This window comes from Branchiostoma lanceolatum, chromosome 5 (assembly GCF_035083965.1).
Source record: "Branchiostoma lanceolatum isolate klBraLanc5 chromosome 5, klBraLanc5.hap2, whole genome shotgun sequence".
Lineage (NCBI taxonomy): Eukaryota > Metazoa > Chordata > Leptocardii > Amphioxiformes > Branchiostomatidae > Branchiostoma > Branchiostoma lanceolatum.
In genome coordinates this window covers 3,441,544-3,456,999 of record NC_089726.1, presented here as the reverse complement: position 1 = coordinate 3,456,999, position 15,456 = coordinate 3,441,544, and the positions used below count along the sequence as shown (strand labels likewise).

Here is a 15,456-nt window from a genome sequence, read left to right as displayed (position 1 = left end):
TGTACCATCATCTGAAGCAACTACACTGGGTATTCATATGCGATGAAGCACCTTGTGTATACAGCTCAATCAACTAGAACCAAGGACATTATATATATAAAGTCCTTGCTACAACAAATACAGAAAACAGCTTGTTATACCATCATGGGCAGGAACTGCACTGGGTATTCATATGCAATAGGGGTGGGTACCGGTACAGATAATTCAGGTCCGGTCCAGGTCCAGAGGGTCAGGTCCAGGTCCGGACCTGTACCTGTACCTGATTAAAGTAGTGTCGCAGTACATCATATTTTGGAGAGCGAGACACAAGTTAAGGTCTATGTGAGTCCTACAAATCATGTTCAAATTGTATATTAGAATAATGTGATAATTCTCGGTGCACACTAATGTGCACTCGCCGTCTGTTGACTCATCTACATATGATTAACAGCTAACGTCTTCGCAAAAAGGAAACCACGACTCGTTAAATCTGCTTATTTTGTATTAGACCGGTTATGTGCGACCGCCTGCTGGTAGCCTGGTACTGTGAATTTTCTAATCGGTCCATAGGCCGGTCCACTGATTTTTTCTGGGCCGGTTTTTTTGGACCGGTCCATAAGAAAATACCGGTTTTGTACCGGTACACAGTACCGGTACCCACCCCTAATATGCAATGAAACACCTTAGACTGTCAACATTAAACTGTCCTGGAAGATGTGTGCACAGCTCAATTAACTAGAACAAATGCAGAAAACCGCTTGTCATACCATCATAGGCATTCATATGCGATGGAACATCTGGGCAGCAACTATATTCAACTGTGTATTTATCTATGGAACACCCTATCAACACATGCCAGCCTCAAGTTTGCTGGATCATATCAAACAATTACACAACACAGAAATGTCTTTGTAGGACATATCATCAGAGGGCAATGAAATTACTTATTTTTTTTCATAAGGTGAATATTAATGATCACGCTGATGTCATTCATAAAATTTACTTGCTGTGGCCTTAGGTACATTATATGTCCATACAACAGATCTATTTTAGTGTCAACTGGTACAACACATAGACGTATCGTCATTTTTCTCTGTAGAATGATTGACAGCTTTGTTGATTTGAAGTTTTATTTTCGTCCAGTTTACCATAATTTGTCATGTGATGTTTTTTTAACCAGCTAAAAATGAGTTCGATGCCTAGTGCACAGACGACCTAAAAGATTTCAGAAAATGTCATTATCTAACATGACCGATGAATTAGCTTTGGTGACTCGAAAAACGTAACAAATCCCTTCCCCTGTTCAGAGCCGTTAACTCATTCTGTGAATCAGATCAGGCAGTAAACATAAGCCAAAAAGACCAAGATCGCGAATCTGTTTCTCGGAGGTTCACGTTCCGGAGAGCCAGAGACGCAGTCGTCCCACTGTGGCTCTGTAGGGTCCGGGTCTTTCAGCTTCAGGCCTCGCTCGAACAGTGCAGCCGGGCCTGGGGGTTCGTTTTGTAGTGACAGAGAGAACACTTTACCATCTCTCTGACCTACATCAACAACCATTATAGGGACATACGCTAACGGCCCTTGGGGAATATACGCTAAGGGTCCTTGATAGCGGAGGAAAATGCGGTTAGCGGAGTCGGTAGGGAGAACCAGACCACGTCCAATCAAACCAAGACTGAAGTACAACTTGTCGTCAGTTGTGTTCAGGCTGATGGTCAGGTTGCCTGTCGCATGGTTGCCGTAGACGCCCTCGTAGTCACGTTTGTCTCGCGGGAAGTTGTCGGAGATCTCGGGGAGGACGGTGCTGTTAGGCTCTGGTCTCGTCCACCAAGGCTCGGGGTAGGTGCAGGCCGTGGTGGCGTTAAGCCAGTGGTCCTTACCTATCATTGAGTAGAAAGATTATAGACATTAGAAGGACTCAAGACCTTTTCTTTCCTTGTCTCTGAAGCACCTGTCACACGTACGTTTCACATAGCCGACCATGGCCTTCCGACCTTCTCCAGACCATGGTTGAGACTCAGGCGTGAGCAATGTTATCTGTGGTTGGGTGTCTACTAGTCTTTAAATGTAAAAGGTCTTCTGTGCCAGCCGATTATGATTAAAAAAAAAAGTTGCACAAATCCTGCTTCGATGCGATCAGAGGAACGAACTGGAGCTAGAATTATATGGATTCCAGACTACTCAAAACCCAGCGCCTTCGTTGCGGAAGAAAACTTTAAGTCGTGGAAAATTTTCGGAAGTGTGACTTTATCTGGCCTGATAAAAAATTGGCGATGGGTTTGCGATGAATTCTGTTTTTGCCTGAAAAAGCTTAGAGTTGAGGCTGAAGTTTGCAATCTCAAAGCATCAGGGAGGAAGTTTCTGACATGTCGACGACCATGAACGAAACCATCAACGCGTTCAAACATCTGCTTGGAGACTAGAACCTTTGTACCGTAACGTTAAGTATACAAGTTGTACGTTTGTCTGTCTGTATTTCTGTTGGTCGGCCGTTACCAATGAGAGCTGCGTAGGCTGACCCAGTATAATGAACTGTTAGCATTGTCAATAAATACAGATACCTGTGAGGATATCTCCGACCAAGATGTGGATGATATCGTGGATGTCCTCGATCGCCCACGGAGTGTAGGGACCGTTGCCGGAGGTGAAAACTCCTCCGGATGCATCAGGGAAGAGGGACAGGAGAGAGACAAAGCCCGCCCAAAAGCCACTGTGTTGTACTCGTTTGTAGCCTGGCAAAGGGAAAACGTTTTGTTTTCATGAACGCTGATTGAGGGCTTTGAAAGACGAAATATGTAATGACGTGTTATCAACAAAACAGTGATATCATATTATCAAATGCAGTTTTTCCTACAAAATGACAGCAAACTACTCCTACAGCAAAGTCAGAAAGACATCTGTAGTATATCATAGACAACCGACGAATATCAGTACATGCGTATGTGCCGACGCCCCTATGTGCCGACACCCCAAAACCCAACCACGAGGGTGTCGGAACACAGGGGCATCGGAACGTAGGGCTGTTGAAACATAGGGATATCGGAACATAGGGCAATCGGACCGGAACGTAGGGCTGTCGGAAAATAGTCGGAACATAGGGGCGTCGGAACGTAGGGCTGGCGGAATATAGTCAGAACATAGTAGTTCATACCTCTGTAGCTGCCAGTCCACCACCCCATGCCGTATCCCTGTGTCATGGCAACCTCTACTGGCCAATCAGGTTCGAACTTGTCCAGCACAGCAATGTTGCCGTCGGGCATGAGGAAGTCCGCCGTGTGGGTCTGACGTAGCGTGTCCTCCAGCACCACCGCGCGGCCGGCCGTGTCCCTCCCCCCGCTGAGGTGGAACTTCATGTACCGGGCCATGTCCAAGGCGTTGGCCACCACGCCACCTGCCGGCAGATGTAACTTGAGGGGCCTACAAAGGAGAGAGTACGACAGGTTTTCAATGTTTTATCTCAAAATTCTGCATAGCAAGATGACATGGCTTTAGGCTGGCACGGCTGACGACTCTCAACAATGTCAAAGGGATGCAGAGACTTTGTACGTGTTATGATCGACGTTGTCACATATAGTATTCAACAATTCTGTCGTACAGTATATCACGTTTCGTCTGTCCATGAGATTCCATGTGAGATATGGCCAGGCGTTACCTACCTGAATTCCTCTTGGCTGTAGGGCTCAAAATGACCTGTCGTGTTATAGGTCAGGTATGTTTGGGGAAAATTGGAGAAACCTCCATCCTCAAGGGCGTCGGCTAGGTAGACTGTGTCGTCCATGCCCAACGGCTGTAATATTCGCTCCCGCAAGAGGGCCTCGTAGGACTTCCCTGTTAGCTTTTCAGCGACGTGCCCAGCCAGGGTGTACAGATCGTTGTTGTAATGCCAGAGGGTTCGGAAAGGGTAGACCTGCCTGAAGTACCGCATTCTCCTACAAGGGGAAACGTTCCGTTTCCTTTAGTTTAAGTTTTAACTAGTTCACGAGAAAAAAAATCTATTCTGATCTAAGCCGAACAGCTGACAGTCCATTTAAATCACTCAAACATTTACGTCTGAGCAGCAAACTGGTTCCTGCCTAAATCCTGGCCTTGCCCACGGTAAGTAGAACTTACTGCAAGAGGGAAATGGTATGTTTGGTGAACGGCCCTGAATGAACTCCTTGTATTTGAAAAGCCAACCAAATAAACAAACGGTAGTCAGGGGGCACTTGGGACTAATGGCGAACGGCCCTACAGAGGGCTATTGCAATACCAGAAAGGTCGGAAAGGGGAGACCTATCTGTAGTGCCGTAGTCGTCTGCAAGGGACATTAACGACATCATGACAAATCATCAAGAACTACTAAATTAATGAGTAACTTCTACTTAGTGTGCTTCCTACATTTCTTTTCACGCATTCAAAGTTATTCATTAACATACAGCGAAAAGTATATTTGACCCACTTCAGAGTTATTTTCATCAAAATTGAAGCGATTTCAACGCACCTTGCCAACTCCGATCGGTCGATATCTTGTCCTGTGAATAAACCAATAACTTGGTTTTCCAGACCCGTTTTGTGCGCTAGAATATCTCTCAGGGTCGTCTCTTTGGTGCGGAACTGGTCCCTGAACCTGAAGGACGGCCCCAGGATGTCCGTCAGGACGGTGTCCCAGCTCACGTCTTCCCTCTCCCCGAGAATGGACGCTAGCAAGGCTGTGGTGAAGGACTTGGAGATGGAGCCGACACAGAAGAGAGTCCTGTTGTCCACAGCTTGCCCCGTCTGCAGGTCCCTTTGGCCGTACCCCTTGGCGAAAATGGTCTGTCCGTCCTTGACGACGGACACGGTGAGTCCGACTACAGGCCTGGACTCACATGTCATCAGGTTCTGGATGAACGTGTCGAGATCCTGTAGCCTCTGCTGCAGATCTGGGCTCGTCATGGTTAAGGCCTGCCCGACCATCATAAAGCAGACCACAAGAACCGTGTTCACGGTAGCTCCCATCTTGCACGAATAAGTAGGCTTCAGATCGGCTCACGAGTTGATGACTCATGGTGGGCGTGCCTCAAGCTTACTGCATAAAGGAAAGGGGCTATTGGATGAACGTCCCTGAATGAACATATAAGTAGACAGCGGCACGTTCTACCGTCTATGAATTATTAGCCTGTAGAAACAACATGATGTGTCGGCTCACGAGTTCAGGACTCATTGTGCACTGGTGGGCGTGCCTCGGTGGACTTTGAAATTTGAACTCTGATGTCGACCACCTTTTGAATTTCGGGGTGTATGGACCAAAATAAACGATAACCTTGATTTTCATTTCATCTCAACACACTGACATCTTGGTGCAGTTTTCATTAGATAGTATGTTTTATTGCCTGACAATAAGTAAAGACTTATGCTTTTTTTATTGGTCTACATAATATTAAAGCGAGAAAGATTTTTTGTACTTAAGGCCACAAAAAGTAAATCTAATGGATGACATCCTCTGCAGACTCCAAAACCAATGAGATAGGGCGAAAAAACAAGGCGGGCAAAGAAACAAGATTCCTATATTTTCAAATTTTAAGATGATAAATCTTGTTAAACAAGAATTGAGGCGACAAAATATGACGTCACGACCAACAGGTCTTTTATTCCTGTATTCAACCAATGAGGTTTCATATATATTATAAGACCTCCTTGATTCAACAGTAAACATGTTGAACAGACTAACTACAACAAATGCAGAAAAGAGCTTGTTGTACCATCATCTGAAGCAACTACACTGGGTATTCATATGCGATGAAACACCTTGTGTATACAGCTTAATCAACTAGAACCAAGGACATTATATAATGTCCTTGCTAGAACACATGCACAGCTTGTTATACCATCATGGGCAGGAAGTACACTGGGTATTCATATGCAATGAACCACCTTAGACTGTCAACATTTAACTGTCCTTGAAGATGTGAATACAGATCAATTAACTAGAACAAATGCAGAAAACCGCTTGTCATACCATCATAGGCATTCATATGCAATGGAACTCCCGGGCAGCAACTATATTCAACAGGGTATTCATATGGAACACCCTGTCAACACATGCCATCAAATGCCAGCAATTTAGCCTCAACTTTGCTGGATCATATCAATTACACAACACAAAAATGCCTTTGTCGGACATATCATCACAGGGCAATGAAATTTCTTGTTTTTTTTTCAAATCAAGTGAAAATTAATGATCGCGCTAATGTCATCCATAAAATTTACTTGCCGTAGCCTTAGGTACATTATATGCCCATACAAAAGATCTATTTTTAGTGTCAACTGGTACAACACATAGACGTATCGTCATTTTTCTCTGTAGAATGATTGACAGCTTGGTTGATTTGAAGTTTTATTTTCGTCCAGTTTACCATAATCTGTCATGTGATGTTTTTTAACCAGCTAAAAATGAGTTCAATGCGTAGTGAACAGACGACCTAAAAGATTTGAGAAAATATCATTATCTAACATGACCGGGGATTCAGTTTTGGTGACAAAAAACGTAACAAATCCCTTTTCCTGTTCAGATCCGTTAACTCATTCTGTGAATCAGATCAGGCAGTAAACATAAGCCAAAAAGAGTAAGATCGTGAATGTGTTACTCAACGTTGCGCGTTCCGGAGAGCCCGAGACACAGTCGTCCCACTGTGGCTCTGTAGGGTCCAGGTCTGTCAGCTTTAGGCCTCGCTCGAACAGTGCAGCCGGGCCTGGGGGTTCGTTTTGTAGTGACAGAGAGAACACTTTACCATCTTTCTGACCTACATCAACAACCATTATAGGGACAACCGCTAACGGCCCTTGGGGGATATACGCTAAGGGTCCTTGATAGCGGAGGAAAATGCGGTTAGCGGAGTCGGTAGGGAGAACCAGACCACGTCCAATCAGACCAAGACTGAAGTACAACTTGTCGTCAGTCGCGTTCAGGCTGATGGTCAGGTTGCCTGTCGCATGGTTGCCGTAGACGCCCTCGTAGTCACGTTTGTCTCGCGGGAAGTTGTCCGAGATCTCGGGGAGGACGGTGCTGTTGGGCTCTGGTCTCGTCCACCAAGGCTCGGGGTAGGTGCAGGCTGTGGTGGCGTTAAGCCAGTGGTCCTTACCTATCATTGAGTAGAAAGATTATAGACATTAGAAGGACTCAAGACCTTTTCTTTCATTGTCTCTGAAGCACCTGTCACACGCACGTTTCAGGCTAGGGTCACATTTCCAAGCCGGGACCCAACATGGCTGTTTGAGAAAACAAAGAATAAAACATGCATATCAAGAATATACATAGCGTACGGTAGGGAGAAATCTTTAAAAAGTTTTGTTGTCTTTTATATCATAGTTTTCATTCCCACAAGCTGCCCGGCCGGGCCCCGGCTAGGAAATGTGACCCTAGCATCACATAGCCGACCATGTCCTCCCGACCTTCTCCAGACCATGGTTGGGACTCAGTCGTGAGCAATGTTATCTGTGGTTGGGTGTCTACTAGTCTTTAGATATAAAAGGTCTTCTGTGCCAGCCGACTCTGATCTAAAAGAAAGATAAAAAGTTGGACAAATCCTGCTTCGATGCGATCAGAGGAGCGAACTGGAGCTAGAATAGGGTGGATTCCAGACTACTCGAAACCCAGCGCCTTCGTTGCGGAAGAAAATTTTAAGTCGTGGAAAAGTCTCGAAAGTGTGACTTTATCTGGGCGGCTAAAAAATTGGCGATGGGTTTGCGATGGACTCTGTTTTTGCCAGACAAAGCTGAGAGTTAAGGCTGAAGTTTACAATCTCCAAGCATACGGGAGGCAGTTTCTGACATGTCGACGACAAATGTCGAAAACATTCAACACGTTCAAACATCTGCTTGGAGATTAGAACCTTTTTACCTTGACGTTATGTATACAAGTTGTATGTTTGTCTGTATTTTTGTTGGTCAGCCGTTACCAGTGAGAGCTGCCTAGGTTGACCCAGTATAATGAACTGTTAGCATTGTCAATAAATACCTGTGAGGATATCTCCGACCAAGATGTGGATGATATCGTGGATGTCCTCAATCGCCCACGGAGTGTAGGGACCGTTGCCGGAGGTGAAAACTCCTCCTGACGCATCAGGGAAGAGGGCCAGGAGAGAGACAAATCCCGCCCAAAAGCCACTGTGTTGTACTCGTTTGTAGCCTGGCAAAGGTGAAACGTTTTGTTTTCATGAACGCTGATTGAGGGCTTTGAAAGACGAAATATGTAATGCATGACGTGTTATCAACAAAACAGTGATAGCAAATGAAGAGAGCCCGTTTATCATATCATCAAATGCAGTTTGTGCTACAAAATGACAGCAAACTACTCCTACAGCAAAGTCAGAAAGACATCCGTAGTAAATCATAGACAACCGACGAATTTCAGTACATGCGTATGTGCCGACGCCCCTATGTGCCGACACCCCAAAACCCAACCATGAGGGTGTTGGAACACAGGGGATCGGAACGTAGGGCTGTTGAAACATAGGGATATCGGAACATAGGGCAATCGGACCGGAACGTAGGGCTGTCGGAACATAGTCGGAACATAGGGGCGTCGGAACGCAGGGGCGTCGGAACATAGTCAGAACATAGTAGTTCATACCTCTGTAGCTGCCAGTCCACCACCCCATGCCGTAACCCTGTGTCATGGCAACCTCTACTGGCCAATCAGGTTCGAATTTGTCAGGCACGTCACTGCCGTCGGGCATGAGGAAGTCCGCCGCGTGGGTCTGACGTAGCGTGTCCTCCGGCACCACCTCGCGGCCGGCCGCGTCCCTCCCCCCGCTGAGGTGGAACTTCATGTACCGGACCATGTCCAAGGCGTTGGCCACCACGCCCCCTGCCGGCAGATGTAACTTGAGGGCCCTACAAAGGAAAGAGTACGACAGGTTTTCAATGTATTTTATCTCAGTCAAAATTCTGCATAGCAATATGACATGGTTTTAGGCTGGCACGGCTGACGACTCTCAACAATGTCAAAGGGATGCAGAGACTTTGTACGTGTTATGATCGACGTTATCGCATATAGTATTCAACAATTCTGTCGACGAGATTTTTTATGAGATATGGCCTAGCGTTACCTACCTGAATTCCTCTTGGCTGTAGGGCTCATAATAACCTGTCGTGTTATAGGTCAGGTACGTTTGGGGGAAATTGGAGAAACCTCCATCCTCAAGGGCGTCGGCCAGGTAGACGGTGTCGTCCATTCCCAACGTCTGTAATATTCGCTCCCGCAAGAGGGCCTCGTAGGACTTCCCTGTTAGCTTTTCAGCGACGTGCCCGGCCAGGGTGTACAGATCGTTGTTGTAATGCCAGAGGGTTCGGAAAGGGTAGACCTGCCTGAAGTACCGCATTCTCCTGCAAGGGGAAACGTTCTGCTTCCTTCAGTTTAATTTGTCAATCAAATTCACGAGAAAAAAAAATCTATTCTGATCTAAGCCAAACAACTGACAGTCCATTTAAATCACTCAAACATTTACGTCTGAGTAGCAAACTGGTTCCTACCTAAATCCTGGCCTTGTCCACGGTAAGTAGAACTTACTGCAAGAGGTAAATGGTATGTTGGTTGAACGGCCCTGAATGAACTCCTTGTATTTGAAAAGCCAACCAAATAAACATACGGTAGTCAGGGGGCACTTGGGACTAATGGCGAACGGCCTCACAGAGGGCTACTGCAATACCAGAAAGGTCGGAAAGGGGAGACCTATCTGTAGTGCCGTAGTCGTCTGCAAGGGACATTAACGACATCATGACAAATCATCAAGAACTACTAAATTAATGAGTAACTTCTACTTAGTGTGCGTCCTACATTTCTTTTCACGCATTCAAAGTTATTCATTAACATACAGCGAAAAGCATATTTGACCCACTTCAGAGTTATTTTCATGAAAATTGAAGCGATTTCAACGCACCTTGCCAACTCCGATCTGTCGATATCTTGTCCTGTGAATAAACCAATAACTTGGTTTTCCAGACCGGTTTTGTGCGCTAGAATATCTCTCAGGGTCGTCTCTTTTGTGCGGAACTGGTCCCTGAACCTGAAGGACGGCCCCAGGATGTCCGTCAGGACGGTGTCCCAGCTCACGTCTTCCCTCTCACCGAGAATGGACGCTAGCAGGGCTGAGGTGAAGGACTTGGAGATGGAGCCGACACAGAAGAGAGTCCTGTTGTCCACAGCTTGTCCCGTCTCCAGGTCCCTTTGGCCGTACCCCTTGGCGAAAATGGTCTCACCGTCCTTGACGACGGACACGGTGAGTCCGACTACAGGCCTGGACTCACATGTCATCAGGTTCTGGATGAAAGTGTCGAGATCCTGTAGCCTCTGCTGCAGATCTGGGCTGGTCATGGTTAAGGCCTGCCCGACTATCATAAAGCAGACCACAAGGACCGTGTTCACGGTAGCTCCCATCTTGCACGAATAAGTAGGCTGCAGATCGGCTCACAAATTGATGACTCATGGTGGGCGTGCCTAGAACTTACTGCATAAAGGAAAGGGGCTATTGGGTGAACGTCCCTGAATGAACGAATAAGTAGACTGTGACATGTTCTACCGCCTATGAATCATTAGCCTGTAGAAACAACATGATGTGTCGGCTCACGAGTTCAGGACTCATTGTGCCCCGGTGGGCGTGCCTCGGTGGACTTTGAAACTTGGACTCTGATGTCGACAACCTTTGGGATTTGGGGGTGTATGGACCAAAATAAACGATAACCTTGTATTTCATCTATTCTTAACACACGGACATCTTGGTGCAGTTTTCATAAGATACTAGTTTTATAGGCTCATAATACATAAATAGACAGATCATGCATCTACTACAAGACGACATAATATAGAGCGGAGAATTCTTTGTGTAATTTTGGCTCATTGCATTATATTTCCATACAACATATTTCTATTTTGTGTCAACTGGTAGAACACATAGACTTATAGTCATTTTTTCTGTAGAATCATTGATAGCTTGGTTGATTTGAACTTATATTTTCGTTCAGTTCACCATGAAGTTTTATTTTCGTTCAGTTCACCATTATCTGTCCTGTGATGTTTTTTCCAACCAGCTGAAGATGAGTACAACGCCTACACAGACGACCTAACACACTAAAGAAAATATAATTATCTAACATGACCGATGTTTCGGATTTGGTGACTCAGAAAACGTAACACGTCACTTCCCCTATTCATACCCGTTAACCACATTCTGTGAATCAGATAAGGCAGTAAACATAGGCCAAAAAGACCAAGAGCGCGAATCTGTTACTCGGAGTTGCGCGTTCCGGAGAGCCAGAGACGCAGTCGTCCCACTTCGGCTCTGTAGGGTCCGGATCTGTCAGCTTCAGGCCTCGCTCGAACAGTACAGCCGGTTCTGGGGGATCGGTTTGTAGTGATAAAGAGAAAACTTTACCATCTTTCTGACCTACATCAACAACGATTATAGAAATATATGCTAAAGGTCCCTGACTGCGGAGGAGAATGCGGTTAGACGAGTCGGTGGGGAGAACTAGACCGCGTCCGATCAGACCAAGACTGAAGTACAACTTGTCGTCAGTCACGTTGAGGCTGATGGTCAGGTTGCCCGCCGGGTGGCTGCCGTAGACGCCCTCGTAGTCACGTTTGTCTCGCGGGAAGTTGTCCGAGATCTCGGGGAGGACGGTGCCGTTGGTCTCTGGTCTCGTCCACCAAGGCTCGGGGTACGTGCAGGCCGTGGTGGCGTTAAGCCAGTGTTCCTTACCTATTGATGAGCAAGAAGATAATAGACATTAGGATTGAGGCCTTCATCCTTAGGCCTTTGTCTCTTAAGCCCCTGTCAGGTAGTAGACAATGGCCTCCGGACATCTCCAGACCATGGTTTGGAGTGAGTCGGAAGCAAGGTCTTTGGTTGGAAGATGTTAGGCAAGGTTGCCCCTGCGCCAGCCGACTGTAATTTATGAAAAAATCAAAGTTGGGAAACTGGTATTCTACTTGGAGACGACCAGAGGAACGAACTGGAGCTAGAATAGAGTGGATTCAAAATGACTCCCTGAGGCCATCGCCGACATTGGTTGGGGATTGGTCGGTGAGCAAAGCAGGGAGAAGATCCTGAATGTGTGGCAGGGGCTTTATCTCGTACGGGTAAAACTTGTCAATAACTATGCAAGGACCTCTGTTCTCGTTTCGTCCAACAACAAGATTTGGTTAAAATCGAAGCTTTATTATAGATACTAGATAAGCTCTATACTAGATAAGTATTTTTGATTCCCATGTATTTCCATGTACTTGTTTGTCTGCAATTAGCCTTCGGACATGAACTTGCAATAAAGTTTTAATTATATAATCTCCATGCATAGCCATAACGGAGGCAGAAGTACTACTTTAAGCGGACAGGTAGAAAAACGTCACAATTTCGGTGATCCTACATCTACTTATTGATAACAACCTTTGTACCTGTGAGGATATCACCGGCCAGGCCGTGGATGATTTCGTGGACGTCACTGGCCGCCCCCGGAGTGTAGGGCCCGTTGACGGAGGTATAAACTCCTCCAGAAGCGGCAGGGTACAGGGATAGAAGAGAAGCATAGCCTGCCACAAAGCCACTGTGTTGTACTCGTCTGTATCCTGGCAAAGTGCAACATTTTGTTTTACTCAACGCTGATCGAAGGCTTTGAAAGAGAGATGTACAATGACGAGTAAACAACGAAACAGTGATAATATGAAAAGAGCCCTTTTATAAGATCATCAAATACAGTTTGTCCTGAAAACTGACAGAAAACTGCTGCTACAGCAACGTCTAAAAGGCATCTGTCCTAAATCTCATATGTTCCGACATACCCTAACCAAAACAAAGGGGCGTGGGAACGTAGTCACTAGAGGTGCCCCAGACGTATGCATAGAAGCGCAAACGTGGACGACATCATAAACATCACTGACTACGTCATACCTCTGTATGTGCCAGCGAACCACCCCAATCCGTAGCCTTGCGTCGTCCCCGCTTCAACCGGCCAGTCAGGTTCAAGCTTGTCCAAAGTATTGACCCGGGGCGAGATGAAGTCCGCCTCGTAGGTCTGACGTAGCGTGTTCTCCGGCACCACCGCGCGGCCGGCCGTGTCCCTCCCCCCGCTGAGGTGGAACTTCATGTACCGGGCCATGTCCAAGGCGTTGGACACCACGCCTCCTGCCGGCAGATGCAACTTGAGGGTCCTACAAAGGACAGAATGTGACGGTTCTTCAATGTATTGTCTCTCTGCCATAATTCTGTACAGCAAGAAGACATGGCTTCAGGCAAACATGGCCGATGACTCTCAACAATGTCAAAGAGATGCAGATACTTTCATATGTTATGATCGATGTTGTATCATGTGGTACTCATCAATTTTGTCTTACACTATATCAGTCATTCTAATGAATCTCATAACGTTTTCCTTTATCTGGACGTCGAGACTATATGAGATATAGCCAGGCGTTACCTACCTAAAGTTCTCTTGACTGTAGGGCTCAAAATGACCTGTCGTGTTATAGGTCAAGTACGCTTGGGCTAAATCGGAGAAACCCTCGTCCTCAAGTGCGTCGGCCAGGTAGACTGTGTCGTCCATTCCCAACTGCTGTAATATTCGCTCCCGCAAGAGGGCCTCGTAGGACTTCCCTGTTAGCTTCTCTGCGACGTGCCCGGCCAGGGTGTACAGAGGGTTGTTGTAATACCACAAGGTTCGGAAAGGGTAGACCTGCCTGTAGTAACGCATTCTTCTGCAAAGAGAAACGTACTGTTTTCTTCAGTCTAATTTGTCAATCCAATTCACGAGAAAAAAAAACACTCTATTGTGATCTAATGTATAGCCAAACACTGACAGTCCATTTCAATCATTAAAACATTTAAGTTTGAACAGCAAACTGGCTGCTGCCTAAAGACCCCCTCTCACTGGACCCGCGAAAAATTGGCGACTTCGCTGCGTCCTAGATTGAATTTAAGTTAGCCTTGACTTTACAATCGGAATACCATGCAAAACGCACAAGTATGACTAAAAGACAAGAGTCACACAAAGCGTAAAAAGATTAGTTTTTATCGATGAAATTCGTTTAGCCCTGTGTCAAATCACTCGGTCGCAGCGAGGTCACCAACATATCGCGGGTCCCGTGAGAGGGGGGCTTAAGTCCTGGCCTTGTCCACGGTAACTAGAATCTACTACAAGAGGGAAAGGGCCTGTTGGGTGAATGTCCCTGAATGACCTCGTTGTATTTGAAAAGCCAACAAAATAAACAAACAGTAGTCATGGGACTAATGGCAACGGCCCAACAGAGGGTTGTTGTAATACCAGAAGGTTCGGAAAGGGTAGACTTATCTGTAGTGCCGTAGTCGTCTGCAAGGGACATTAACGACATCATGACAAATCATCAGGAGCCACTAAATTAATGAGTAACTTCTACTTAGTGTGCTTCCTACATTTCTGTTCATGCGTTCAAAGTTGATTATCAAAATAAGTAAAAAGTAACAAAAGTATGTTTGACCCACTACTGAGTTATTTTCATCAGAAATTGAAGCGATTTTAACGCACCTTGCCAACTCCGATCGGTCGATATCTTGTCCCGTTGTTATAGCAATAACTTGGTTTTCCAGACCGGTTTTATGTGTTAAAAGATCTCTCAAGGTCACCTCTTTGGTGCGGAACTGGTCCCTGAACCTGAAGGACGGCCCCAGGATGTCCGTCAGGACGGTGTCCCATCTCACGTCTTCCCTCTCCCCGAGAATGGACGCTAGCAGGGCTGAGGTGAAGGACTTGGAGATGGAGCCGACTCCGAAGAGAGTCCTGTTGTCCACAGCTTGCCCCGTCTCCAGGTCCCTTTGGCCGTACCCCTTGGCGAAAATGGTCTCACCGTCCTTGACGACGGACACGGTGAGTCCGACTACAGGCCTGGACTCACATGTCATCAGGTTCTGGATGAAAGTGTCGAGATCCTGTAGCCTCTGCTGCAGATCTGGGCTGGTCATGGTTAAGGCCTGCCCGACTATCATAAAGCAGACCACAAGAACCGTGTTCACCGTAGCTACCATCTTGCACGAATGAGTAGACTGCAGATCGTTACACCACCTATGAATCATTAGCTTGTAGAAACAACACAATTTATCGGCTCACGAGTTTATTACTCATTATGCACTGGTGGGCGTGCCTCGGTGGACTTTGAAACTTGAACTCTAATCACTACAAAATGGCCCGGTACAAGAGCGCTGTGTTTGGGTGTATAGCAGCAAGCCAAACCAATTAGATGACGTGCCCCTTGCCTACTCCTACAATACCATACATGGCCATGTAGGAGTGGCTACCGCCCGTCCTGGGAACAGCCGCGCGTGCCCGCAGCCGGCTCAGAGGGCATGGTGATTGACAGCCTACTGCCCCGGGCTTTCCTGACCTCCATTCCAAGGAAACATTTCCCACACATGGTCACACGTTTGTTCATTGTAGTATACTTGTAAAGAATGGCAGGATTCCCGTTTGGTGAAGATTTTTTGGGAGACAAAGACTTCG

General features: G+C 46.4%; 3 protein-coding genes across 4 annotated transcripts in view; all 3 read right to left on the bottom strand.

Annotated features, from left to right (window-relative positions):
• Nucleotides 1-651: 651 nt before the first annotated feature.
• On the bottom strand, nucleotides 652-5,235 carry LOC136434464 (uncharacterized). Its single transcript, XM_066427272.1, has 5 exons — nucleotides 4,457-5,235; nucleotides 3,633-3,905; nucleotides 3,128-3,393; nucleotides 2,538-2,708; nucleotides 652-1,856 (listed from the first exon to the last, which is right to left on the bottom strand). Exons 1-5 carry the CDS (start codon nucleotides 4,951-4,953, stop codon nucleotides 1,309-1,311), a joined length of 1,755 nt encoding a protein of 584 aa, XP_066283369.1. The 5' UTR covers nucleotides 4,954-5,235; the 3' UTR covers nucleotides 652-1,308.
• Nucleotides 5,236-5,559: 324 nt separating this feature from the next.
• The window catches only part of LOC136434465 (uncharacterized), a 125,638-nt gene continuing 115,741 nt past the window's right edge, over nucleotides 5,560-15,456 (bottom strand). The window contains exons 1-5 of one of the 2 annotated variants that reach the window (XM_066427274.1): nucleotides 9,876-10,593; nucleotides 9,049-9,321; nucleotides 8,567-8,829; nucleotides 7,952-8,122; nucleotides 5,560-7,076 (exon numbers count right to left, since the gene is read on the bottom strand). In XM_066427274.1, the coding sequence (XP_066283371.1) occupies nucleotides 6,529-7,076; nucleotides 7,952-8,122; nucleotides 8,567-8,829; nucleotides 9,049-9,321; nucleotides 9,876-10,372 (1,752 nt within the window). In that variant the 5' untranslated portion in view covers nucleotides 10,373-10,593 and the 3' untranslated portion in view covers nucleotides 5,560-6,528. Of the gene's footprint in view, nucleotides 7,077-7,951; nucleotides 8,123-8,566; nucleotides 8,830-9,048; nucleotides 9,322-9,875; nucleotides 10,594-15,456 lie in introns of those variants that run through there. The other variant, XM_066427275.1, reaches the window with a different exon arrangement.
• On the bottom strand, nucleotides 10,941-15,051 carry LOC136434463 (uncharacterized). Its single transcript, XM_066427271.1, has 5 exons — nucleotides 14,488-15,051; nucleotides 13,409-13,681; nucleotides 12,879-13,138; nucleotides 12,386-12,556; nucleotides 10,941-11,693 (listed from the first exon to the last, which is right to left on the bottom strand). The coding sequence occupies exons 1-5, from the start codon at nucleotides 15,030-15,032 to the stop codon at nucleotides 11,170-11,172; spliced, it is 1,773 nt and encodes a 590-aa protein (XP_066283368.1). The 5' UTR covers nucleotides 15,033-15,051; the 3' UTR covers nucleotides 10,941-11,169.